The 27,794-nt window shown below is 39.5% G+C and overlaps 1 protein-coding gene across 1 annotated transcript in view; it reads left to right on the top strand.

Annotated features, from left to right (window-relative positions):
* Positions 1 to 27,375, top strand: part of syne2a (spectrin repeat containing, nuclear envelope 2a) — a 92,562-nt gene extending 65,187 nt beyond the window's left edge. Inside the window, exons 89-111 of the mRNA XM_028605570.1 lie at positions 94 to 241; positions 1,262 to 1,356; positions 2,683 to 2,914; positions 3,046 to 3,243; positions 5,567 to 5,677; positions 7,536 to 7,691; positions 10,640 to 10,798; positions 12,094 to 12,260; positions 15,407 to 15,569; positions 16,023 to 16,213; positions 16,740 to 16,890; positions 17,273 to 17,455; positions 17,673 to 17,810; positions 18,692 to 18,883; positions 19,913 to 20,204; positions 22,003 to 22,139; positions 22,287 to 22,413; positions 22,594 to 22,796; positions 22,884 to 23,060; positions 23,218 to 23,346; positions 23,431 to 23,622; positions 25,987 to 26,048; positions 26,182 to 27,375. Of these exons, the coding sequence (XP_028461371.1) occupies positions 94 to 241; positions 1,262 to 1,356; positions 2,683 to 2,914; positions 3,046 to 3,243; positions 5,567 to 5,677; positions 7,536 to 7,691; positions 10,640 to 10,798; positions 12,094 to 12,260; positions 15,407 to 15,569; positions 16,023 to 16,213; positions 16,740 to 16,890; positions 17,273 to 17,455; positions 17,673 to 17,810; positions 18,692 to 18,883; positions 19,913 to 20,204; positions 22,003 to 22,139; positions 22,287 to 22,413; positions 22,594 to 22,796; positions 22,884 to 23,060; positions 23,218 to 23,346; positions 23,431 to 23,622; positions 25,987 to 26,048; positions 26,182 to 26,389 (3,811 nt within the window). The 3' untranslated portion in view covers positions 26,390 to 27,375. The remainder of the gene's footprint in view (positions 1 to 93; positions 242 to 1,261; positions 1,357 to 2,682; positions 2,915 to 3,045; positions 3,244 to 5,566; positions 5,678 to 7,535; positions 7,692 to 10,639; positions 10,799 to 12,093; positions 12,261 to 15,406; positions 15,570 to 16,022; positions 16,214 to 16,739; positions 16,891 to 17,272; positions 17,456 to 17,672; positions 17,811 to 18,691; positions 18,884 to 19,912; positions 20,205 to 22,002; positions 22,140 to 22,286; positions 22,414 to 22,593; positions 22,797 to 22,883; positions 23,061 to 23,217; positions 23,347 to 23,430; positions 23,623 to 25,986; positions 26,049 to 26,181) is intronic.
* The last annotated feature ends 419 nt before the right edge of the window (positions 27,376 to 27,794 follow it).

Here is a 27,794-nt window from a genome sequence, read left to right as displayed (position 1 = left end):
TAATTTAATTTTCTGATGGAATACAGTTGATGTGTCCATTTTGAAGCTTCTGGTTGTAGGCAATTGTCTTTTATTGTGTCCTTTTCCCCCCAGAGCGCTGCAGGCTGAGCGTCAGCGCTCCCAGAACTTCCAGGAGAAGTGTAAGAACCTGTTGTCTATCCAGAAGAAGCTTGAGGAGGAATCAATGTATAAAAAACCTCAAAGTTTCTCCAGCCTCCAAGAGATGCTGACTGTCCATCAGGTACAATACACTTTTCAGATTCTCTGCATTTCTGTCATTTCATGGACATTGATTAGACTGGTATCTGAACAACTGGGACCAGTGTCTGGATGGCTTTAGGACTAAGGTTATCTGGGAATTAGGGAATTTAAGGTGCTTCAAGTTTTTTTGCATCTTGGCAGAAATGACAAATTCAAACTGAAGTCCAAATGACAGGTTATCTTAAAATGTCCTATCTCATGTTTAGTTTCAGGTTCATACTTGTGTTTTTTTTTACATTAAAGCATGTAAACATGTTCTAGTAGAAACCCCAAATCGTTTTTTTTCCCTCGTACTTTCTGTCTGAATAAACCTGTACTGTATTGTACTACGGCACTGTAGCAGCACCTTCTACCTATACATGTAATATATATAGTAGTAGTGACATCACAATTGTACAGAATTCCTGACGGCTCGTTTAAAGGCACAGTTTCTAAATACAAGCTGTTTGCATTTATGTGGATTGAGCGTTTTTTCATATTTTCACAGTATTTATATAGCATTTCAACCTGCTTTATTATGAAAAAAAGAATTGAAAATCTCACTTTTCACAATATAAGACCTTTAAAATCAAAGCTATTCTCCCAGCTATTCTAACCTTTTAGAGGAAAACTAGTGTTACATTATTTGTTATGTATTGTTGTTGTTAAAGGCTTTCTGACTGAACTCTATAGATAAACCGTTCATCTGTATTCTGCCCACGTGTTGCTAGATGACAAGCATGTTACAAAGAAGTATTTGGTAATTAAGGCAGCTGAATTAATGACCTCATCAGCATAAACGCTGTGATTATGGCAGAACATTAGGAAGCTTAAGTGCCATTTGTTTTAAATAGTGAATGTTATTTTAAAACAAAAAAAATCTCCTAATTACTCTACAAATGGTTTAATTTAAAACATCTTGCTTTTTTGGCCCAACGTGGTACAATAATGAGTCAGACACATTTTAAATAGAGATTTGACCTATGTAACTCTCCTGTTGTTGTCTCTCTCTCTTCCACAGAGGCTTGAGGTTGAAATAATGATTGGACACCAGCTTCTGCAGGGTCTTCTCTGCCATGCAGTCGAGTCCATGGAAACAGAAACAGGAGAGAAAAGGTAAGTGATGGAAAAATCTTAGAAGACATGTAATGCACTTAATGAGCTTTTAGTGCCAGAGTCCAAAGTACTGCATGTACAGCGTTGGCTCATCTCCCTCCTTTTAAGCCCTAGTTCCCCCTGGTACTTCCCTTCATCTATGTGTACTTTCAGAACAAGAATGCAGTTAAAAAAGTCACAGAGGATCAAAGCATTTAGCCGTTTAGCACACTCCTCGGTTTGTACCATATTGGCACCTAAATGGCACCCATACCTCTAAGTTAGTAATAGTTTATGAGCACACATTAAAGATGCCATATTTTATTGTCACTCTTGGTTTCTTCCTGCTTATCTAACTCTATTTGTCATCAAGGTTCAAGGTATGTCTGCTTCTTACAGGCTCATAACCCACCCTTTTGACATTCTGCAACTAATCAATAGGACAATGACAACAATGATGTCACCATGAGAGTAGTTTGAAAGGAAACATTTTGTTCAAAAGGGGGAGATAATACAAAAGTTTAGTACAAACTTGTACTAGATTGGACACACAACAAAATGCAATGTGTGCAGCTGTTTTCTTACCCTGGGACATTTAGATGTTTAATTCCCCAACGCTTCCTTAAATCATTTTTTACAGTCTTTGGAAAGCTTAAAAAGCTCTTACATCTTTTAGGAGCTAAAGGAAAGTTGACACAGAATCTATAAAGGTTGGTCAGAATTCCTTTTGTTTCCCATAAATGATCTTTCCTGTATATTACTTCCAAGCATCCTCTTTAATTCTAAAGCAGAGTCTTCAAGAGTTGAATGTTTAGTGAGACGTGAGGCATGAACTGCAATGTGCGTCATAACTTGGTTAGACAGACGCAGTTTGTCTCAATTTTGTTCTTGAGGTGGCCCTCAGTAAACTGAAAATGTGCTCTGTTTTTTTACTCTGGGACATTTAGATGTTTAATTCCCCAAAGCTTACTTAAATCATTTTTTACAGTCTTCGGAAAGCTTAAAAGGTCTTAAATCTTTTAGGAGCTAAAGGAAAGTTTCTGCTCTTGTTCTTGCTGGGATTGATTTAGCAGTTGCCTGTGAAGGGACAATGACAGACCCACTTGTAATTGTTACTTAATTTTTTGTTTTGTTTTATGTTGCAAGGAAAGTGTATTATGCTTAATTCTACATATCCTTATATAGATCACTGAATAATTCCACTCATTTCCCCATTTTATATTGAGCTCATTGCACATTTTTGGATGGATGTCAACAGATTTGCCAACAGATGTCAACAGTTTACAGCAGGTGCCATTGCTTTTCTCCAAAATATAATAAAGCAACCTTTGTGTTGCTTCTTTACAGATCTGAACTCATGGAACAAGTAACCTGCATGAGGGAGAGCTGGCTTAACTCCGTGGCTGTGGCTAGCCAGCGCAGGTCCTTGACAAAGGAACAAGTGAGCCAGTTGAGAGTCTACCAACGTGGCTTGAAAGTATTGTGGAAGCTGTTGAGGGATTTTGACTCTTTTCTACCTCCAGCTGGACCTGCTCTGTGTACACTGCATCAGCTACGAAGCTACGTGGATGATTACCAGGTTAGTGTGTAGGGGTGACAGTGAGAGCGTACAGACATCTTCCTAATGAACAAAAATCATACTTTTGTTGTTGGGCAATTGTGTGCAAAGTGTAATATATTAATTTGTTAAAATCTTAACATCTTTCCAAGTGTGTTAAAGACGCTCTGGGTCTACACTCCCCCGTGTACACCCGGACGCTGCAGGCTGGCAGACATTTATGTGAAACCATGACAGACTCTGAGTGTCAGAGCCGACTGCAGTCAGAGCTCCAGGCTGTACAGGAGGCCTGGGAACGGACCACCTCACTGCTGGAGAGGAGAAGAGACCTGGTCAGCACAACTGTTCAGGTAACAGTCATATTTCCATTAACGCTAATTTTTTATTTTAAATCCAATTAATCATATTTAACAATAAATTCTTATTTTTTTATTTAATATTTGACTTAGTCTCGCATTGCCAGACCTTCCTTCACAGCGCTGCGGAGGAGGGTCTGGCTTGTCCACACAGCAATCCGGGATGGGAGAAAAACGTGCTCTGGTTTATTGGCATTTCTTTTAACCAATCACAATCGCCATGGGTGGCACTAAGCGCTGGACGGAGCCACAGTGCCTCTGCTAAATAACCTCAGGAAAGGAACTTGTTTTAGTGGAACATGTGTACGTTTAAAAGTTGTTTTAGTCGTGCAACAGAAAACTCAGATTGGACAGATCGTCTAGCCAGCTGTCTGGATTTACCCTGCGGAGATCTAAGGAGTAGTTAACCATAGTCCTCAGAAATCCACCAGAGGTTAGAACGCCAACACAAAGAAAGCAGAAGGTAACGGACATCCGGTCTAAAAAGAGGGACATCCGGCGGAATTTCTGGCGACACCTGAACAATCCCGGAAGTGGAATGTCGTCGATATAGACTACATTTGACTAAATGTATTTGGTGTGAAAATCTAAAGGTCACATTTTATACAATACAATCAGACAACTAGATAAACTAAAATATGAAGCTTTTCAAAATAAAACAATACAAATAAATAAACATGGTATAATCCTACAGATATATCTTGATATCGTATATGAATTTAACTCAATCAAGGAACAGCATGATGAAACTGAACTCTAAACTACAGCCAAGGGACTTTATGGATTTCCTAAAATGTGTACTGTGGAGTGATCTTCCTCTTCTTATATAACTTCATGGCTAATGGCAAATCAGAATATACAAATATTCAGAAATAGTTGTGTCAGTACTGCACAGAAATATTAACACTCTTCTGCTGCAGATGAGGTTAAAAACTAGTTCATTAACCCCTTAACAAAAAGCTGAATCCAGTAGAACTTGCAGATTTTAACTAAATTTAATCATTTTAGTGTATCGAGGACTACAGCGTTTGACTGACAAAATCCAAAAGAAGAGCATGTGTTACAGTATTTACAAGAGAGTAGGAGGGGTCAGCCTTACATGACCCATATCCAGGACTTGATCCTACCCCAACACACACACACACACACACACACACACACACACACACACACACACACACACACACACACACACACACACAGAGCCTGGTGTGTTGAGTTGGCACCCACCCCCAGCCAAGAGGGATCAAGGAGAAGCCGAAATCTATCCATGATCCATGATCCATGATCCGCTTTCATCCATCACTGTACAGAGCAGTGATCATATATCATACAGGAAGGCATGGACATACTTAGAATCTAATACAATACTATCAAAATAAAGTAAAATGGTCAAAGCAGGCAGACAAAAATGTTGTACTGATTAGTTAATACTTTAACTTACTTTGCCCTTACTTTTGCTGATATTTTAGTTAAATGATGGCCCCTTTTCACTCCAAGCTCTGACTGATCACTGTTGCCGTCCAGCTTAATGAGCTTTGTTAAATACAGAATCTGAATGTTTTGCCGAGCAAGGTCAGGAAAAGTTATGTTAACCCCTTTAAGCTAAACAGGATCCACCCGGGGAAAGGGAAATCCCTCTGAGCATCATGTCAAAGATCACACATAGAGTAGCATTGATGCATAAAGTAGAACTGACAAGCAAGAGACCAACTTGGTCATCATATCATGGTCAAGTGACTTAACATTTGTAGGAAAAGAAAGATGTCGCGGGTGCTGGGCTTATGTTGTTTGGATTTTTTGAGCTTATGACCATACCTTGGACTTTAGTTACTAAAATGTTTAAGTTAAGCAGTCTTGGTCCTTTCAACATTTGGTATGAATGATTTAGTTTCACAAAGCATTTGTGGAAATATTTAAACATTAAGAAAAGAGATAGCATTGTGCAATTCTGTCTTCAACATGGTTTTGCAAATGGATTTTAGGATGCACAATTTCTCTTCCCTTACCAGCAAAGGCAACAGAAAATTATATTTTTTATGATATAAATTTATAATTTCAGAACAGAAGAATACTTTAGACATCTATTTCATGAGATGGGTGCTTTAGAGAAAGACGAGTTTTGACGAGAATTGAAAACAAACTCGAAATTTCGCAAATAATTGTATTTTGAAAGATTTACAGTACGCTGGGGTTTGTTTATAACTATAATATGGCATGTATAAAAGCAGGTTACCTCTGCAGCTATTGATTGAGATGTGAAGGTTTTCTTAGCAGCCCTTTGTGATCTCGTTTCTCTGTGTTCTGCTGCATTTAGAAGTGGTCTCAGTGTCAAAGCGGGATAACTAGCATGACTTCTGAACTGGGTGAGCTGAATACCATGCTGAAACAGCCGCTGCAGGACTCTGAGGGCGAGAAACACATTCAGGTAATATCAATTACAGACCTTGACTATTTCTACTACCACTTACGCATAATGGAGGAAGTCATTTTTTAAGAAAGAAATCCTTTATTAACTGGGCCCTGAATAAGAGAACATTGACACAGAAATGATCCATTTGTCCCTGTCATATAAATTGGTGGCTCTGGTGCTCCGTGCCAAACTATAGCACACACTACTATGTTGAATGGTAGCTGGCATATTTAAAATAATGTGAGAAATCTAAAAACAAATAATAATACAGTGTTTCCTCTATGTTGATTTTGTAGTGGCTTCCCACCATGGCAAAATTTCTGCCACCACGGTATCAGAAATAGTGCTGTACAAAAAATGTAGTCGCGGTTGCTTTTTAAATTATCCTGCCGACATAGTACGCACCCTGTTGGCTGCCGCTCACATTGCAATTTAACAACAAGTAGAACTATTCAGGAGTGATTGGACCCGTCCAGTTTAACTCCACATACTGTTGTGTTAGGGTTAGGGTTAGTTAGTTTATTGTCAAAACGTTCGCTTTCTTACGAACAGCTCCACCAAAAACGTCACCGCGCTGGGTCCGTTCTAAGTGTAGGTTGTTCGGACAAACCCGTGCCCACTGTAAAAAAAAAAAAAAATCCTAAAGGAAACACTGATGATAATAATAATAATAATAATAATAATAATAATAATAATAATAATAATAATAATAATAAATAATGTGAGAAATCTAAAAACAAATAATGATTTTATTATATTTAAATTAGATTTTTACAAACTTTGCATATTATTGAAACAAGAAAAGTAGTTCAAAACAGCATTCTTTTAACAGCTGCTGTATTACAAGTTGTACAAATCAGTCTACACAAAACTGCCAGAGTACATACAGTTCTTTCTTTCCTTACTTTTAGAATAATAGTTGCTAACAGGGTCGCAACTACCCCTGGGGTCATGTTTTTTGTGTTTTTGGGGGAATTTTGAGAGGTGGTGTACATCCTAATACAGTTTAAAAAAAACAAACACATACTGGGTATTTTACAGGGTGTGTAATGTAATGGTTATGTTTTTTACTTTTTTAAAGTTACATTATTTCCCCAACATACTCTTTTTTTTCTTTTGGCCGTGTGGAAAAAACTTTGCATTATTGTAAGGTCTCTACTGTTGGCCATTAGGGACACTTGGACTCATGACCTTAGTAATTCTAAAATCCTAGCTATGTCCATGCGGCTAAAATGTTTGTCAGGCAATCATCTAGCAGCGCACAGAGACAGTCTCCAAAAAAGCTTTGTATTAACAGAGCAGGACCCCATTTAGGGTGAATTTCCTGCTAAAAGCCCAAAACCTGCCATCTAATGCCCAAATTACTTCTTAGTATCCATGCTTGTCTTGGCAGAAAAACAGGCACTGAGGCTGAGTAACAGGGTTCATTGTGTAACCTGATATATTGATAGTCTTTAGACGTCATGGTTTGGGATGGAAATTGCAAATGAAAAATGGTATCATACTGAAGATTAGTAATACAATATGTGTGCGTTAAAGCATAAAGGTTGCCACATCAGTCCCGATAAATCAGCAGCATGAATCTGTTGGGGGGTCAGCTGCACTGAAAACTGGCCAAAGTTCCTCCACCCCTCAACTCCATCAGTAGCAACCCCCGTCCCACCAGAGTGCCCCAGAGTTTACCCCCCTTTCCCTTATTTAATACCCCCATGCTTTCACTCCCCTCCCCCTTTCTACCCCTTCTACCCTCCCCCTGTCCCGTCCGCAGCCCTTTAATCTGGACGGTCAGAGTGAGAAAGAGGTATAGAAGCGTGTGCATGCAGCCTGTACATGGCTGTCTGACTGGCTGTCTGTGTATGTTTGTGTTATGCAGGAGACAGACCTCTCTCTGCAGCGTTTGGCCAGTGGATTTAGGGAATTGGGCACCATGAAGACGGACCTGTCTCAGTACGTTGCGGCCGGTGACTCGGCTCTGCTGGAGCAGCAGCTGGAACAACTCCACGGTCAATGGGAAGAGCTGTGTATGAAGGTGAGAACTGACAAAAAAGAAATGGGGAGAGAGAGAGCCCGTACAATAAACCAGAGAAAGTGAGAGATTGTACATGGTGCAGGTGGAGAGGAAGGATTGGGAGGAAGAGAGGGAGAGAAGGAGAGAAACGTTTCTACCAGCAGTGTCTTGGCGCTGACCAGCAGCACAAAGCCTCTGCACCATTAGGGCTGAACACACACACACACACACACACACACACACACACACACACACACACACACACACACACATTTGTTTGAGAAAAGAGCAACATGTGCTGGTTCATGGAGGGAAAATTATAACATCTCATCCTCTTTTTAACACTTTAACAACTTTCCCCCCTACACGTCAGCTTGATTTGTTTTCTTAACATCGCAACATTCTGCTAGAAAAGTGCCCAAACTCATACGCATTGTTTGAGTTATATGCATTGTGTGGTTTAGTTGTGACTTTGGTTGCCTTTCTGCTTGCATCAGCATATGAAGAAAAGTGAGGCCTTTTTTATGTTTAGAAAAAGTCCCTTGACAGCTTTTCAGGTTGTAATTAGCTCCTGGCTCGGATGCACTGTGCTCACAGAACAATCACATGAAACTCTCAAACGGTACAGGCTGTAACAGGCAATTCTGTAACTGCATTATTGGTGAAAGTAGCTCTACTGTATAGACTCAAATTCCTACAGGAATGTACAGGCTTAAACACAAACCCACTGTTGTTCTTGAAAAAGCAACGGTTATGACATGCTCGGGACATTTTTGTCAGTTATTAGGGTTATGGGATCATTTGCAGACATGCTAATTGGGTCCCCAGTTAGGCTGACTGCTTCCACCTGCTCCTGACTTGGCAGGAGTTACTGGGATTCACAGATGCAGCAACAGCAGCCAGTATTCTTTCTGTTAATTGGGTTGGTGTTCTGTATGTAGTAGTCTTTTTGTTATCTGTTTTTTTTTTTGTAAACCATGGTAGCTTCTCATCCTAACTACTTCGTTTTTCTTGTGCTTGTCCCAAAACAAACATAAAACATAAATCACACAAGATTTTTCATCCCTATTAATTCCTGACATGGCCACAGGGCATGGATCTGAGCCACAACGGTTTACTTCGCATAGTTAACAGGTTGTAGTTGGGGGAAGCCACTGGAATGGGTCCGCTGAGCAGATGGCCTGGCTGGGCTAAAGGGATTCAGGGACAGGCTCTATTGTTCCAGGGGAAGCACAAAGTCCTCACAGGGTGACAGAAGCTCACAGTGCACCCTGAATTCTCCAGGGTCCAAAAGGCCCAGCAGTGTTAGTAAATTAAAACCAAAGCGAGGCTCATTTAAATCAAATAAATGCCACTGAGCAGTAAAATATAGCTGGTTCAAACAAGCCCTGTGGGCTCGCTAAGCCCTTTTAACCTAAAAAAGATCATCAGCCCCCTCCTCAGCTATGTAATGGGGTGTTTTCATGGCATTAAGCTGTCATTAGGAAAATGGACCTTCTTACAGCCAGAGTCCCTTGGGGATTTCTCTCAATTCAGTTGATTACTAAGTCTGATAGAGATTACTTAATATCCAGTTCATTTTTGTATTCACTTGTACCATGTAATCTGTTGTATTGAACAGTGCTTTTATTCAGTAATTTACCAGGTTATGTGCCCTTTGCACCATGCTCAAATCTACAACATGTACTGTTTTGTAGTACAATTAGGTCAGAGTATCCTGGATACATACCAGGAAGCATCATAACAAATAAATGTGTTTCAGACTGGATTGATAAAAATTTAAAGCACCGCTGTTTTGAAGCTTTTGTTTGTGCACATGTTAAACAGTTAAGACCTTTTTGCATGCCAAATGTTCCCAGCAAGTGTGTAGCCAATTTGGCAAAGAACGTAAATCATTTTATAACTGAGACACATTTGTTTTGTTGCTGTAAATGTTGTCAGTTTTATGGTTTGTTTGAAAACTATAAATCGTGTTTAGTGCTTGGTGACAACGCACTAGAGGGCTGCATTGGGATTGGGTCCCGCCAGGTCCTGCAGGACCCAATGGGAGTGGGCAGTTTGAACTTTGCTGCGCGCGGGAGCGAGCGGCTAAAAAAACCACCGCGGGATCGGGATGTAGCCTGGAACCCCCCCCACGCCAGCAGACACCATAGATATACATATATACTGATTGAGTACATACTGTTTATCTATGAGCAGACACCAGCAGCGTGTCTGAGCCTCCCAGGACGGGGGGATCTCCGAGGCTCCGTCCACCGTCCGCCCGCCCCCCCTCATCTTCTGCTTCTTCCTTCCCCTCTCACAGCAGCAAGCACCTGCCTTCTTTCCCTGCATCTTCTCCCTATTAGCCTAAAAAAGGATGTGTTTTCAGGGACGGGAGAAGACACAAACTCAAAGCATCTCTATTATTGTGCGGGAATAAATTCTCAGAGTTTTGCAGGTGTGGGCGGGAGTGTAACACACACGTTGCAGGTGCGGGCGGTAATGGTCAGAAATTCGGCGGGAGTGGGATGAAGAAAACAGGGAAAACAGGGCTCTACAACACACCATAATCCCTGGTCATCTGGTTACCCTAGACTAGCAGATAGTGGCATCAAACGTTGCTAGTGTGAATATTAAACCAGCACTTATTGGCTGTCTGTCATTTACAAGTTCAGTTTCCATGCAGTATTTGTAACTTGTAAGTGAAGGATCAGTAGATGTACCCTTACTGGTCTATTTCTAACTGCAGCTTGCACCACATGTGTCCTGCCAACACTATAAAGGTTTCTATTTCCTGAAAGTAAAGTATTAGAATAGCTTTTGAAATTGCGCCAGGCAGATTAATTAGTATAATATATAAACACACCTGTGTGGTCAACGTGAAATCCTAAAATGGTGATTATCTGAGTACTACTTGATACTTTGACATGTGTCTGCCTGCCAAAACGTGCAAAAGCGTGCTGAATGCCACTTTTCACTCTTCCCAGGTATCCTTGCGCAGGCAGGAAATTGCAGACCGTCTCAATGCCTGGACCATCTTTAACGACAAGAACAAAGAGTTCTGTGATTGGCTGACTCAGATGGAGAACAAGGTGTGCCAACGCGGAGATCTGAGCATTGAGGAAATGGTGGAGAAACTGAAGAAGGTATGAGATTGAACAAATGTTAATGTCTTCCTATTAAAACATGTGGAAGAAGAAATGTTTCAATATGTTTTCATATGAAAACTCCACAACAGACACAGTAGGGCTACATCTCATAAGATTTTGTGTCAGAGACTCTTGATTGATGATTGTTTTTGAGTAAATTTGTACAATGGTCCCACACAATACTACATCAGGACATAACATTGGTCAATTTTTTTTGGATGAAATTGGACTGTTATACTGTAGGAGTTAAGTTCCCTAACTTCAAATATGACTACTGCATAAGAGTTTACAGTGCGGGCATTATTTGATTGGTAAGCTCCTGTATGCACATTATAAAACTTTTCATACAGGATACTACTTGCGCATTATTCCCCATAAATAACACATTCTGTATTCCCCACAATCAACCCATGTTTTGGGGCATGGACACCACTTGTGTAGGTTAAAATCCATACATGAGCAACATGAATTATACTGTTTACAACAGATGGTGGCCTGGAATGGAATGGCTGCACTGTCCTTTGTTCACACACAACAGTTGTCCTTTCAGTGACCAAAAGCCTTTTGTACCTTCCTGTCTCATCATGAAGCATGCTCATTTAGTCAACAAGATAATAATTGGTTTGATTGATGCACGGTCGTTTTTTTTTTTTTTTTTTTTTTTTGGGGGCTGTTAGATTAGAGGAGAAAAATTGTGGCACTTGAGAGAAGATAGCAAATCTCACTTCCTGATGATAACGGACTGCTCCAGGTCATAGAGGTGTTTGGCAAGTATAGAATAAATGGGAATAAATGAATAAATGGGACACTGAGCACGGGAGGTGTGTTCTTGATAGTTTGAAGCATTGCTCTTTACTTTAAATTAAACTGATATCCATATGTTTGTGTTTTGCTGGTCATTTAAAGCTGTAATAGACACGAGTATGTCAAAATTAAGAGGCTTTCTTCTCATCTTTTTAATGTCCTGTGCTCTAAAGTGATCACAGATTGGCCAAATGAGCACACGCAATATGCAGTTTACTCATGTTATGCTTCATGGTAATTGGGCATTCATGTTTTTTACTCCGGCTGAAATGTACATCCATATTTTACAGGGATTAAATCATGTATTGTACATAATAACACTACTGAAAAATGCTCCGTATGAAATCTGCCTATTTTACTATAAAACAGAAATACATACAAGAATCCAAAGAGTTTAATTTTAAATTTGATCTGCCTTGGATAGATGCTGTTTGTGAGGTTCTCCAGATTTTTCTTCAACACACATTCATAATGTCATGTTTCCGCAGGACTGTATGGAGGAAATCAACTTGTTCAGTGAGAATAAAAGCCACCTGAAGCAGCTGGGTGAGCAGCTGTTGTTAGCCAGTGACCAGGCCAAGCAGACGCAGGTCCACGGCTCACTGCAGGAGGTTAACCAGCGGTGGCACAACCTCTTCAACCACATCGAAGCCAGGTGAGAGCAGCCACAGCTGTTACAGGAGCTGTAAGCAGTGACTAGTTTAGTTGCCCACTTACATTTATGTGTGTCTTTTTATTATCATCAATGAAGCACTTGCCGGAAGACCCAAAAGGATGCAAAAATTCTGGACTTTTCAATGGGAAATAGTAAATGGATTGTGTGTGTGTGTAAGTGTGTGTTTGTGTGTGTGTGTGTGTGTGTAAGTGTGTGTGTGTGTGTGTGTGTGTAAGTGTGTGTGTGTGTGTAAGTGTGTAAATTTCACCCTATTATTAGCCCTCCACACAAGCACCTTTCACAGCAAAGCCACTCCACACTAAAGAGCCTCAATATGGACTGAAAGGCTTTAATTGGGAGCCTGTAATTAAACAATAGCTCTAATGTGGATCCATCCACCTGCTGTTGTGTTAGTCGTGCTCTGCAGCTGTCAGGAATACATAGTTTCTAATGTACAGACTGTAAGTTTAGCCACTGTACTGGTAGACCCCTCCCCCCCCCAGACAGATGGACAGTCCTGTGGAAGAGCTGGAAAGGAAAGACAGACCTGCACATCCACCCCCACCACTGCTAAGCTGTGTCTACGTCTCAGACAGTACCATATGTCCCCGTGTCCATTCTGACCCCCCCCCCCCCCCCTCCTTTTTGGAGTCTGTCAGAGTGGGATGATGTGAAGGAGGGTGGGTTAGTATGGGAGGGGCTGGATCTGTCGGCATGCATTAATCGCTGATTCTCAAAGTGGGGGCTTGATCCCATGCAGGCAAGATGTTGAATATTGTAACCCTGAATTCTTGACCTTTAACATTTCCCTGTTATTTTGTGTCTAGGGGTTCTTTAAAAATGTGAAAAAGTTAAGAAGCAGCACTTTTTTCCAAGTGGACAAAGTATGCCTGAAAGTATGATAGCCCTTAAATTAGTTTTACGTTGCATTTTACTACACTTTTTTTATAAACTGCCACCGTATAATTGGATTGCATCCACACCAACATCTTTGGGCAGCTAGCAACAACTAATTACATGCAATTTAATAATCACAACTAAGTCTAAACATGTATGTATGTAAAAAGCACCTGTAAGGTAACGTGAAAAGAGTTTAGTCTCTGAGTAACTTTAAGCCCTCCTGTGGTCAGTTGTACTTTGTGAACTCCAACCATATATCCTCACTTTTCCTCAGGCTATTTTCTGCTCCATTTTTCTCCGTCCATTCTCCTCTTGTGCTTTTTCCTCTGGGAGGACCCCTGACCGGGTTTTGTGTCTTTGTTGGGCCTCTGCATGAAGCTGCAGGCCTTTGTTAGGCTGTCAGAGGTAGGGAGGGAGTGAAAGAGACCCAGAGACAATTTAGTTGACAAGGATGGTTGTATCTGCAGAGGGGAACAGTTTTCTCCACAGATTTTACACTGACTCTATTATGTCTTCATTACATGGCCATAAACATAAAGCCATATTAAATGCACGCACAAATTTCCACTGACTATACGTTATTCCTGAACTTTAACTAACTTGGAATCTTTTCCAACACCAGAGTTTTTTTTACAAATAGTTTTTAAATCCAATTTCTTTTTTTGTCAGTGCATGATTGTTTAATATTGGTTTAACACAAGCTGCTATATAAGAAATACATCTACTTAAAAACACTCATAATGGACCATTAACATAATCTTTTTCAAGACTGTCCGTGAACTTAAACTTAAACATAATTCTATTCCGAAATCTAAACTAACCTCTCCCTGAAGTAAGAACCATCCAAAAAGACAGATATCCCAATCGGAACAGATCTAAGAGCGCTCTCATACACGCACAGACTCAACATCTATAGTTGTCCCAATGTCCAGCATCTGTTGGGACCCTTTCATTCCCTTTTTAGTCTGCCACTTATACAGCTGTAGCTTAGTGCTTATTACTTTGGTAGAGAGTGTCTCCCTGCTGGACCTTGACAGGAGAGGAAGGATCAAATGGGGAAATTAACTCAAACTCCCAAAAGGGGCACACTTCAGGCTTGTAAGCATCAGAAGAAAGCTCTTATTGTCCCAAACGTTGCTATGACACCAGTCAGTCGGGCGCGACGTGTGTGTGTGTGTGTGTGTGTGTGTGTGTGTGTGTGTGTGTGTGTGTGTGTGTGTGTGTGTGTGTGTGTGTGTGTGTGTGTGTGTGACAAGGGGATCAGTTGCCATGGTGATTTCGGAAGTTCTACTGTAAGATACCTGAGAATGTAAAGACCTAAACTTTCTATAGTTCTTTCTTTCTTTCGCTTTTTTTTCCGCTTTTTCTGTATTTTTCCTTTATGTGTTCCCTTTTCTTTCTGATTGTGTTTTCTTGCTTTCTTTTCTGTCTTATCATTCTCTTTTCCTTCTTTTTGTCTCTTTGGTTTTTTTTTTTACTTTCTTTATCCTTCTCTCTTTTTGTCTTTCATCCTTTGTCTTTCTGTTTGTCTATCTTTCTGTTTTTCTTTGTCGTTCTTTATCATTTTTATCTCTTTTTATAATTACATTTATTTGTCAGGGTTAAACACAAAACATTAATCTCATACAAAGAGAAGAGATGCTTTGTACTAGATTTAGCTACTAGTTTCTTTGTTGTTCGTGTCTTTCTGTCTTTAATTTTGTGTTTTTAAAATAAACTGGGCGGTTGTCCCAAGATAAATATAAGCACTTAAATTAAAAGTATAGAAAAACAGAAGGGAAGAGTATTTGCATCACAATTATATGTATTTTTTATATTCCGACATTTCTTGCAAAATTACCTCTTTGGGCTTCAAAAATTCAAATTCGACTAAACTGATTGACAAATGTTGTCCACAGAGCAGTTTAAAAGGAGACTGAATGTGATTCAGAGCCTAATGTTCAATTAGAATTACAACACAGCTATCAATGTGCGTAATTTTGAAGTTCAACATTTGTTAAAGTCAACTGATCACTTTTAGTTAACTTGATTATAACCCATACACATACAGTACGCAGCAATGGACATAACTTTACCTTAAAGGGTCCCAAGCCAAAAGGGTTGAGAACCTGTTGGCTAGATTTTGGTTATTCCACACAATATATTAGTACAAATGTATTAAATACTTGTGATTGTTTACTTAAATATGGTTTATCAAATATGAATTTAGGACGATAAAGTTCTAATAAAACAGTGTTTGTGCTCAGGGTGAAGAAGCTGAAGGAGACTCTGGTGGCGGTGCAGCAGCTGGATAAGAACATGAGTAACCTTCGCTCGTGGCTTTCTCGCATTGAGGCGGAGCAGTCCAGACCCATCACCTACAGCGTCTGTCACCACCAGGAGATCCAGAAGAGGCTGGCCGAGCAGCAGGTACACACAAACCCTAAGCCTGTCCACCAGTGGTTTACACAGAGTTTGTCAAAGTCCAATTTATGTTTAAGGTTACCTCTTTTTGAAATTGCCCGTCATTTGTATAATTTGTTCTTTATTGTCTTCATTTTAATGGTTTCTTTGTGTTTCACTCGTTTATCCATTATGCGATATTTGTTGTTGTGTTGTCACTTTGTCTTCACAGTATTGTCTGTATTGTTATGTTTTATTTGTATATTTCTTCCCTTCTTCTTTCTGCTACACTATCACTCCCACTCACTCTTTTGTCTCTCTTCATAATCAATAATTCATACCTGTCCTTTGTTTAATTTCGGGAGTGGGTGGTCTCATGCAGGGAGCCCCTGTCCTCCATCTGTATGTCTGTGGACTGATGTTTAACACATGGTTTCACTGGTATGGACTGATGCGATGCCCGTCCATGTGTCTGTCCAGGAGCTGCAGAGGGACATTGAGCAGCATACGGAGGGCGTTGCGTCAGTGCTCAGTCTGTGCGATGTCTTGCTGCGGGACGAAGATGCTGCTGGCGGCACCGAGGCGGAGAGTGACTCCCTGCAGGAAACCAGCCACAGCCTCGACCAGCGCTGGAGGGCCATCTGCGCCATGGCTCTGGACAGGAGGCTCAGGTAGGAACTAAAAACACACACTCACACACACACGTGTATGGTGTCCTCGCACATTTCATCGCATATGAATCAGTCAGATCGGAGCATACACCAATCCCTACATGCAAGCAAGTTTTACAGATGTTATAATAATAATAATAGGAGAACTTTTTGGGGTTGTTTGTCTATCACTATTACTGCTGATATTGCTATATATTGAAATATATATGATATATGATGTTGCACAGCTCTGTTAAATGTCTTAGGCTGATTCCTCCATAAACACAATCTGAGGTTGTTAGGCAGTACTTTGTCCCACATCCAATATATTTCCTGCAGTCAATAATCCAGGCCTATTTAGTTCATTTCTAATCAAATGAAGATTCAACATATTGATTTTTATTTAATGATTTAAATTTAAAAACATCTTGCAGATGATTAATAATGTCACTGTTTTTTTTAAGATCCAGGCATGTAGTTATTGGTTGGAAAAGCCTTTATCAGTTTCATACAGTAACTGTAACTCCAGTACAATGTCTCCTTGTAGGATCGAGGAGACGTGGAGACTCTGGTGCAAGTTCCTTGATGACTACTCGCGGTTTGAGGATTGGCTCAAGATGGCTGAGCGCACCGCTGCCAACCCCAACTCTGCAGACGTCCTTTATACCGTCGCCAAGGAAGAGCTCAAAAAGTTGGAGGTCAGTTGTGAGGTCGGCAGACGGAACAGACTTGAAGTAGCTCCGTTTTTGTTTGCTTGTTGGTTTTGTGAAATATTCACATTCAGTATTATATTCTAGTGACTAAATTCATGAATTGTGAATTGGTTATTCCACAGACTTGAGGGATGCATGTATAAAGTAAAAATTGATACAGACCAACTAATTTATTTAACAAAAGCTCTATTCTGCTCTACTTGACATTATGAGGATGGTGAGTCACATACAGCCAGTATAAAAACATGTAATAACATACAACATTTCAATGTGTTCACATAACATGTTATAATATTTGGAGCAATATTTCCTTTTTCATTATTTTATTTTTAACAAGGTTCATTCTATCTTCCCCTGCTCTTTTAAGGGTTTCCAAAGGCAGGTTCATGAGCGGCTGACCCAGCTGGAACTGGTCAATAACCAGTACCGCCGCCTGGCCAGAGAGAACCGCACTGACCGAGCCAGCCAACTCAAAGCCATGGTCCACGAAGGCAACCGGCGCTGGGACACCCTGCACCGAAGAGTGGCCGCCATCCTCCGCAGACTCAAGGTACAGTAAAGGACAGAGGACGTGACATGTCCCAGGGTTTAAGGCGCTGACCATGAACCACAGCGTCTACAATTTACATTCTTTCTTTCCCCTCATTTCCTGTCATCGCTTGACGAATGCTATGTAAAAAAAAAAAAAAAAAAAAAGTCATAAAATGCCGGAATACATCCTATTCCCTCTCTCCCCTAATAAATCGGTTTCTTCCCCTTTCTCTCAGCATTTCACCAGCCAGAGGGAGGAGTTTGAAGGCACCAGGGAGAGCATGCTGGTGTGGCTGACCGAGCTGGACCTGCAGCTCACCAACGTCGAACACTTTTCAGAGAGTGACGTCCATCACAAGATCCAACAGCTTAATGTGAGGACATACTGTAACCACACAGATGGTCACATACAGACAGATACAAAACAAACATATCTCTTTTTAAGCCTTTATATCTTTTTGAGGGGAAATGGATTATCTATTAAGATCAAAATGTTGTATGGAAAGAAATATTTCTTCAGCAAGTTCTCTTGGTGCTTACATCTTATAGCCGTCAGAAGAAATACATGTTAAGATGGTAAGGCACTGGCTTCAGTTCTAAACTATACGTCTTTTTTTTTTTAGGAAGGTTTTTCTTTAGTTCATTTACCGAAGCTCTATAAGATAAGATATACTTTATTGTCCCTGAAGGGAAATTTATTTTGGACTCTGTTTGTTCCGCAGCGTTACAAAGACAACAAAAAATACAGAAAATAAGCATGTCTCAACACATAGTCTCATGCAACATGCTTTCATATACATCAGACAGGTACCTATATAGTAAGCACATTAACTACTCTTTTCATTCTTTAATTGAACAACCCTGTCGGCTACATTCTCCGCAATAAGTGTAGCACAGCCCTTGCACAATGAGATATTACACAACTAACATACTGCCCAACCCCAATAGCCTACGTATTGCACAAATGACACAATGCACTGACATAATGCACAACCAAATAGCCTACGTATTGCACAACTAACCTAGTGCACAACCCCATAGCCTACGTATTGCACAAATGACATAATGCACAACCCAAATTGCCTACATATTGCACAAATGACACATTTCCACATAACCTATGCAGTAATAACAATAATATAAAATATATAATATAACTGATACTATTGGCAGTCATTTCTCCTGGTTTTCTGAAACATTCTTCTTTCATTTTCCTGACTCTGTTCATTCAACCATCCAACCCTCTTTCCTGCAGAGTTTCCAGAAGGAGATCACCCTGAACACTGAGCGCATTGACGGACTGATAGTGTTTGGAGAGGGTCTGATCCAGAAGAGCTCACCGCAGGATGCGGCACTGATAGAGGACGAGCTGGAGGAGCTGCACTCCTACTGCCAGGAGGTTTTCAGCAGACTGGTCCGCTTCCACCAGCGCCTGAGCCAGCCCCCGGTGAGCGGGAGCACACATACACTACGTCCATTCTTCCATTCATAACTTGATTTATGATTTATGCAGTTGTTTCAAACAAGCAAATCTCAGTTTATCTTTTCTTTTATTGATGTACTGTAGTACATTTGTGATTCAATTCATGCCTGTTACCTTTTGCTATTCTAAGATAGCTTTGAAGAACCAGCGACTTGCAAATGTAAGTTTGGAGAAATGATTCTTACAAAACTTAAAACCCAAAACAGGTTGAAAACATGTTAAATCTAAGAAAATGCTTTCAACAGATTTTGCTAGCATGGGGCCGGTTTCACGAAGGTGATTTGCAAGTAACGTCCTACAGGGCTCCTGATTCCTCACACATGGTTCACAAGTATGGTGTTAGTTTTGCTTAAAGTGAGTGGTTGGAACAACCAGGACAACTGTGGTGTATGTAGTATTGATGGTGTAATGCTGTATGGAGAGGAATCCGCTGACGCTGTTTCTTGATTATGAAGGTTTATTTACATCAAAGAATTCAGCATCATTTACAAGCTCTGAAGAGCGCGGAGAGGACCTCACCCTATATCTATACTATCTATACTTCATAAATTAGGGTGGGATCAATAATTGACCAATGGCTACAAGCCAACTGGCCTTCTATTCAACAAAGACATCTCTATCTTGGGGGCCCCACTATAACACATTCCAGATGTTTCCTGTGGCCATTTCATGTGGTCCTTTTCCTATAGAAGTGTGATAGAGTTCATTTGAATCATCATACATATTATAGATAGTTTGGATATAGCTTAAATACAAGTTATAGAATGTGCAGAATAAAATAGGATGTTAATACACTTCACAACCCTGCCCCGAGGATCTCGAGCTGTGCTATGACTCATTCAAAGCCTTTATCAGCAAAATCTTAAAATCAACACTACCACTCACAGGGAGTCCATTGACCAGACTTCCTACGGTTTGTTTAAAGCATTTTGAGTGGAATAGAACTTTATTGTTCACACATCTGGCTGAAAACCTGCTATTTCTTCACCTTAGATGATCAAAGAAGAACCGGAGCTCTCTGGTACCACCTTTTCCTTAGAGTCAAGCTTGGAGCTGATTGGCCGACCATGGCTGGGGCGGAGCCAAGGTAGCCTCCCGGCAACACCCACCCACCTGCTGGTCTCTTCGCTGGAGCGCTCAGGGCGTGAGACACCAGTGAGCGTGGACTCTCTGCCGCTGGAGTGGGACCACACCGGAGACGTGGGAGGGTCATCGTCACACGAAGATGATGAGGAGGAGGAGGAAGAACATGAGGATGACAGAACTTTCTTCAGCGCACTATCAGGTAGATTTACAGAAAAACATATTGATTCATGGTACGGTTCACACACTCTTTTACATCTCCTAGTTTTTATTGCTGTAAGGGTTTTAAATGTCACAAGGTCATAAAACGGAGATGCCATCCTATTATCATCATACACGTATTATGGACCACATCCACTACAATTGGACGGGTATTATCCCTTATGTAACTCTGATTTATTTTTTTTTAACCATAAAAGGAGACTGTGGCAAAGGATTAATGGGATTTCTAAGATGGTAAAGCTAAAAAAAAGCACACACACACACAATCTTAGACATCCTTGCGCCTCTAGTCTGACCCCTCTCTCCTCCCAGAGGTGGAGTTAACTGAGAGCCAGGAGGAATTTGTCGAAGCCCCTGAGGCCCTACTAGCCTCCTCACTGGGAAGGCAAAAGAACATCTTCACTTTTTGTTTAATAAATCCACTCACGGCTCTTCATGATGAAATAAGTTTCCGACAAACATCTTCCAGCAGCTCATATATCACTTTGCATCTATTTGCTTGTCGTGCCACTCTGATACTTTGCTTCTCATAGCTGTGGTTTGGTAAACCCTTCTGTTCATCCTCTCCAGTCCTACATTGATTTCTAGACACATCTCTAATAAACCTAAATGAGACCATTGATCAGCCAGCTTCACTGGCCTCTGTCTACACTGTCTTAAATTGCTTTTTTCTTTACTATAATTTGTGTACAGTCTTTAAAGTTGTTGCCTTAATTAAGGACTGATGTGATTGAGCTGGTTTCCAGCTGCTGTTGGTGCCCTAAACTCTATCTTCTCCTGCTCAAACATTTGAAATATGTCAACAATTACACCATTTCCTGGGGTTGGCGATTTATGCCTGGGTGGCATCATGCCATATCCTGGCATACAGGGAGTGAGTCATAATGTTATCATGATGTTTTTATCCTCCAAATAGAGAGCTGCAATTAGGTATAAACATATAATATTACTCGTCTAAACCAAAAACTCCTATCAGGGAACATTCAGAGATGGAATAGTCTAATATTATAATAATAATAATAATAATAATAATAATAATACATTTTATTTGATGGTGCCTTTCAGGACACCATGGATAGTGAAAAAAACATGCACATTCAGATAAAAAAAACGAGACATGCATGTATTAGTCTCACTAAGTAATGAGTTATTATCAGTCAACAAATTTAAAAGATACACTATATCCAAATGATTTGGTAGGAAGTACTATTAGATACAGTAGGCCTGTAACAATTGTTACAGGCCTACTGTATCTAATAGTCGCAGTTTCTTTGTTTAATTGCTAACATTGGCTAAGGTCTTAAGGCGTATGACTGGTCATTGTTGATTTTGTGTAGATATGTCAAATTGTAATTATATAAGTGGTCGGACTATATATTTTTATTATTATTTCAATTTGTAGTTGTTGGCACTTGATTTTATCCACATTCATAGCAACAAAAATGACAAGGGGGGGATACAGTTAGAAAAAAAATGTTTTATGATTATTAAAGAGGCATTGTTTACTTCATAGGCTGTGTACCTGTGTTATTACATTATCTGGGTCACATAGAAGTGATATAACCAAAATATGTATCTGGAATTCATTCAAAACTTTAATTTGTTTAAAAAAGTAATAAATAAAATAAATATTTTTAAGTTTGATTGAAAGAAACAGTAATATTGTTAATCGCAATTTTTTTCTGAGACACATTTTGAATTGTTACACCTCTACTTACAGATTGAATTGGTGGTTAAACTCTTTTTTTTTTTTTTTTTTTTTTTTTTTTTTTTTTCAGTTTCAGTTTCAAGCATGGCCGAGTCTCCAATATGGCGATCACAGGGAGATGCAGAAACACAGTCACTTCAGCTGGACTCAGAGGGCCACGCTGAGGCTCCACCCACCCTCACCAGCACCCCTCTAAAGCAGGGCTATGTACGTTAAGTAAACCAACACCATTTAACTGGGCGGATATGGAAAGAATGCAGTAACTGTGAAATATGAGTAGATGTTTCATACAGTGCGTGCAGCTTGTTTGCAGCTCCAGCTGTCAGTTTAATTGTGTCTTTGATGTGTCTGCAGTTGCGTCTCATGTCTCAGTGCAGCGGCAGCATTGAGGACATTAAAAGAGTCTCGCTGATACTGGATGACGAGGAGCAGCCGGAGGAGCTCGGCCTGACAGGACTGACTGCCTCAGACAAACAGTCAGGTGAGAGACGCTGTGAATAAATAATGACTTGGTGTTCACAGTAATGAAACAACTCAATAGTCAACACAATACATTTTCTGATAACTAATCGGGTTGAAAGATTAGAAGCCTAGAACAATAGAAAAATGTGTTGCAACCAAAAACAACAAACTTAGTAGTAAAATGTTTGCGCTCTCTCAGGTGTGATTGAGCGCTGGGAGCTGCTCCAGGCTCGGTCCAGGAGCGACCTGCACGTCAGCTCTCAGGAGCCCCAGCATCTCACGTCTGACCTCGACGACATCACTTCCTGGTTAGAAAACGTGACCCCGGAGCTGGAGCGCCTCCAGCAGTCTGACCCAGCAGCCGGTATTAAGGACATGGCAGCCAGAGCCAAAGCACTAAAGGTGACATTTTAAGACCAAATACAACAGATCTGACGATAAGCATTCAGCTATTTATTGTGTTTCATAATCGTGGATGTTCTCTTGCAGGAAATGCAGAAGATGTTTACTCGCTACAAGTCCATCATGCTGTCCGTCAACCTGCGAGTTCAGGAAGCTCCAGATCTACAGGAGAGACTGGTTGGTATGAACCGAAACTGGAGTAGAGCGTGTACAGGCCTCCAGCAGTGGGACAACAGTCTGAGGAAGACGCTGATGTGCTGCCAGGTGAGAAGAAATGATCAGTAGGAGATTCATATACAATGCAGCCACAAGTATTGTGTTGTTTTCAAACAGGGATGCCCATAGTTGCAGTACAAGCATTAAGTCATGTTGTGCATTATACCCGAAAAGATTCGGATTACCTTTATCCTTGTCCGCACAGGAGTTCAATGAAACCCTCCATTCTCTGCTGCTGTGGCTGGCCCACGCAGAGAGCAGACGCTACGCAGTGGACATCAGAGACCCAAACACACCTGTCCGAGCCCTGCGACAACACTGCAGCACGCTCACAGTAAGCAGATAACCATGTTTTGTTGGAGGATTCACTTTTCTGCTAGGCTGCACCGTCAGCATCTCTTATGTTTGTGGTTCGAAGGATCTGCAGAAGGAGCTGCAGGGCAGGCAGAGTCAGCAGGCCTCCCTCCAGGCTCTGTGGTCTCAGCTGCAGCCTGAGGACGAGGCTGAGGAGAGCTACGAAGCCCAGGAGAAGCTCCACGTGACGGGTAACAAACTCAAGCTGCTGCTGATGCAGGTGGAGCAAGACCTCGGCACCCTCCAGACGCGTCTGGTGAGAGTTTAACCATCACATTTTTTCAGCATACTATACTAGGACTTTTTTCAACATACTATACTATTTTATCACTTTTTTCAACAAGCTATTCTATGACTTTTATGACTTTTTTCAACATACTAAACTATGACTTTTTTGTGACTTTTTTCGACATACAATACTATGACTTTTATGACTTTTTTTTTTTCATATCATACTATGACTTTCTTATTCCTTTTTTTTTCACTTTTTTCAACATACTATACTATGACTTTTTTCAACATACTATACTATGACTTTTATGACTTTTTCCGACATACTATACTATGACTTTTTTCTTCATACCATACTATGACTTTTATGACTTTTTTCGACATACTCTTTGTGACTCATTTTTTTTCGACATATTATACTATGACTTTTTTATGACTTTTTTCAATATACTATACAATGACTTTTTTATGACTTTTTTTCAACATACTAATCTATGACATTTTTATCACTTTTTTCAACATACTATACTATGACCTTTTTCAACATACTATACTATGACTTTTTTATCACTTTTTTCAACATGCTATACTATGAATTTTTTACATTTCTCAACATACTATACTATGACTTTCTAATGACTTTTTTCGACATACTATACTATGACTTTTTTATGACTTTTTTCAACATACTATACTATGACTTTTTTATCACTTTTTTGGACATACTATACTAATACTTTTTTAATCATTTTTTTCAACATACTATACTATGACTTTCTTATGACTTTTTTAATCACTTTTTGTCGACATGCTATACTATGACTTTTTTATCACTTTTTTCAACATACTTTGACTTTTTTATCACTTTTTTTCGACATACTATACTAACACTTTTATCATTTTTTTCAACATACTATACTATGACTTTTTTATCACTTTTTTCGACATACTTTACTACGACTTTTTTGACTTTTTTTCAATATTTTATACTATGACTTTATGACTTTTTGGACTTCTTTCAACATACTATACTATGACTTTTTTAAACATACTATACTATCACTTTATCACTTTTTTCAACATATAACTTTTTTATCACATTTCTTGACAAACTCTGACTTTTTTATCACTTTTTTCAACATACCATGCTGACTTTTTTCGACACATGACTTTTTTCGACATACTATAACTTTCTAATTACTTTTTTCGACATACTATACTATGACTTTTTTATCACTTTTTACAACATACACTCTAAGACTTTTTTTTATCCCTTTTTAACATACTATACTATGCCTTTTTTCAATATGCTATACTATGACTTTTTCATGACTTCGTTTATGCCATCAGATGAATCAGAATCAGCTTTATTGGCCAAGAATATATACACATACAAGGAATTTGTTACTCTTAATGTAATTACACAAAAATAGAAAATCAGCATGAAACCAAGAACAACAAAGCTGAAGAAAAGGAAACCTAAACATTTAGCTATTATGTGTATACAAGTAGATGAGAGAACATAAATATATAAAAAAGGTATACATGTATATATAAACAATACAATAATGAACACCATATACGGTCTTTAAGTCAGACGGTTGGTACCCAGTGCAAATATGCTGGAATAAGTATTGAATGATTAATGGAACAGGTTGCTTTATATACATGAAGCAGCAGTTCGTCCATGTTGTTGGCCAGTGAGCGGACATTTGCCAGATGTATTGACAGGAGCACAGTTAGAAATCCCAGCTGTCGCAGTTTAACGAGCGCTCCGGCTCATTTCACGCAAATCCCATAGAAAGCTGCTGCTGCTCCTCCAACTAAAAGCTCTGCAAAACTTTCTGGTTGGATGAAAAAGTTTGACAATTGAATTGGATCGGAGTCGGATGGATCGGATGTTTAGATGTTCCTCCCTGATAAATGTAACTAGAGATAGAAAGCATTATAGTATAGATAATGTCACGTTCTAGTATATTATGTCACAAAGTCATTAAAAAAACATTTATATTATAGTACATCATAAACATGTTAAAGTATATATAGTATGTCATAAATTAGTAATGAAAAACGATAGTTTAGTATGTCATAAAAAGGTCATAGTTATATTATAGTATAGTCACAAAAGCATCCATATTATAGCACGGCATTAAAAAAATGTCATAGTATAGTACATAGTTACATCGTTTTCAAAGTGCGACCTATGCCTAATGTTATCAAGCAGCAGTAAGTCAGTGTGAGCGGTTCTTTTCAGATGGTGTCAAATTGAGCAGGATTCCATAAATAAACCACAGAGAATCCCACTAAGTGCCTATGCAATTAATAAATCCATGTAAACTTTAGCATACAACCGCTTCAGACCAAACTAAACATTTTTTCATTAATACAGGATTGTGAATCAGACGTCCAAGACGCCCCTGTAGATTCAGAGAAAAGTTCCTCTACTCAAAGGTATGCAGAAAGACATCAGTATTTTACCTATAATTAATACAATGATTGTATATGAAAAGTTCTCTTGATTGCTTACTGCTTGGTGTATTTTCTGTAATCCTGTAATAAACTTTGTTTCTTGTGCGTCGTGCAGAGAGAGGAGGGACTTGCCCCTGCCTCGTTCCTTCTTCCACCGGGTCCTTCGCGCTGCTTTCCCTCTCCACCTCCTCCTTCTGTTCCTCCTGCTCCTTCCCTGTCTGATTCCCCAGTCAGAGAGCGACCCTGGCTGTACTGGGGCCAACAACTTTGCCCGGTCCTTCTACCCCATGTTACACTACACCAATGGCCCACCACCCACCTGATGGAAATGTACTTGGGAAGAACACAATCCACCTTTTTGTCACATTGAAACAAGTGAACATACATGTAATATTTATATGTTAAGCTGATGAAGTGATTGTGAAAAAAAGTCCAAAGCGCAGAAATTGTATTTCTATTTTTCAAGATTTGATCTGAGAACAGATTTTATTTATTTCACGAACAAAACCACCCATATGACTGCATTTTAATCAGTAAAAACACCACATGTAAACAAAAATGCTGATATTTTAGTTTAATAATGCAAAGAGCTCTTTGAGATCTCCCGGTGGGGAGGGACACAGTAGATGGGTTGTCTTGATACTTGTGACAGAGGTAAAGCAGCTTACATACTGTAGCAGTAGCATCAAAGAGGCATACAATAGTTTAAATATCCTTCAGCTACTGTAGAAGCCAGCGAACATATTCCATTGCATGATGAGGTGGAAATTAAGAAAGATAAGATTTTTTTTCTTGCTCAAACTTGTGCTAAAAACACAATTTGATGGTTTACACATCACCATCCAAACACAGTATAATAGTGTCCATCAGTATCAGATTTGTCATTTCAAATGCATACATTATCCTTGTCATTTACATGTTATTTTATGAACTGTTGACATTTCATTTTGTCTAGCTTGACCCTGCAAACAAAAAGCATGCTTGAGCTATTTGTGTGTTAGACTGAAGTTTATTTTTTACAACAAAAGACACTGGTTCAATTTGAATTTAAGCTTTATAAAGCCAACCGTACAAAAGTTTGACAGTTTTATACACACAATTGTATATCCATATTATTATTTTTTTTTTAGATGCTATTTGTCTCAAGTAGATTGTGAGCAAACTCCCAGTGCACTGTTGAAACACTGTAGATTTAGCAGGATGATGTGTATGTACAGAATGTGATTATATAATGCTTATTTATAACATCAAACGCTGAATTTATGCTCCAAATCTTCTGGTAGTAAACACTGATTGTCTTAACTATTTACTCCAAGCATATTTTTTCTCAATTTGCAAAAAAAAAAAAGAATATATAAATATACCTTTGACATAAACATGTAGTATATGCTTTGTTCAGTGACGAGGCCTTTAAAAAGAAAATTCCAATCAGAACAAGAATCGAAAGGAATGGTTCATTTTGGTAAATTATTGTTTTCTTTATTTGTATCTTTCCGAGAGTCAAATGAGAAGAGGATTTATGTCATCTCGTGACTATGCATTAAATATAAAGGCAATTATCTTAGTAAAACATGTAGAAATCGTCTCTCATCTCACTGTGACAAGTGACAACACCTATCCCCCCCCAATTTTTTACATTAGTGGTAGGCTGATTTTTAAACTTTGGAGAGAGAGTCAGGCTAGCTGTTTCCCCCTGCTTCCAGTCGTTATGCTTATCTAATCTAATAG

Source organism: Perca flavescens, chromosome 18 (assembly GCF_004354835.1).
Source record: "Perca flavescens isolate YP-PL-M2 chromosome 18, PFLA_1.0, whole genome shotgun sequence".
NCBI lineage: Eukaryota > Metazoa > Chordata > Actinopteri > Perciformes > Percidae > Perca > Perca flavescens.
The sequence above is the reverse complement of the archived record's forward strand: the minus strand, read 5'-3'. Positions and strand labels throughout refer to the sequence as shown.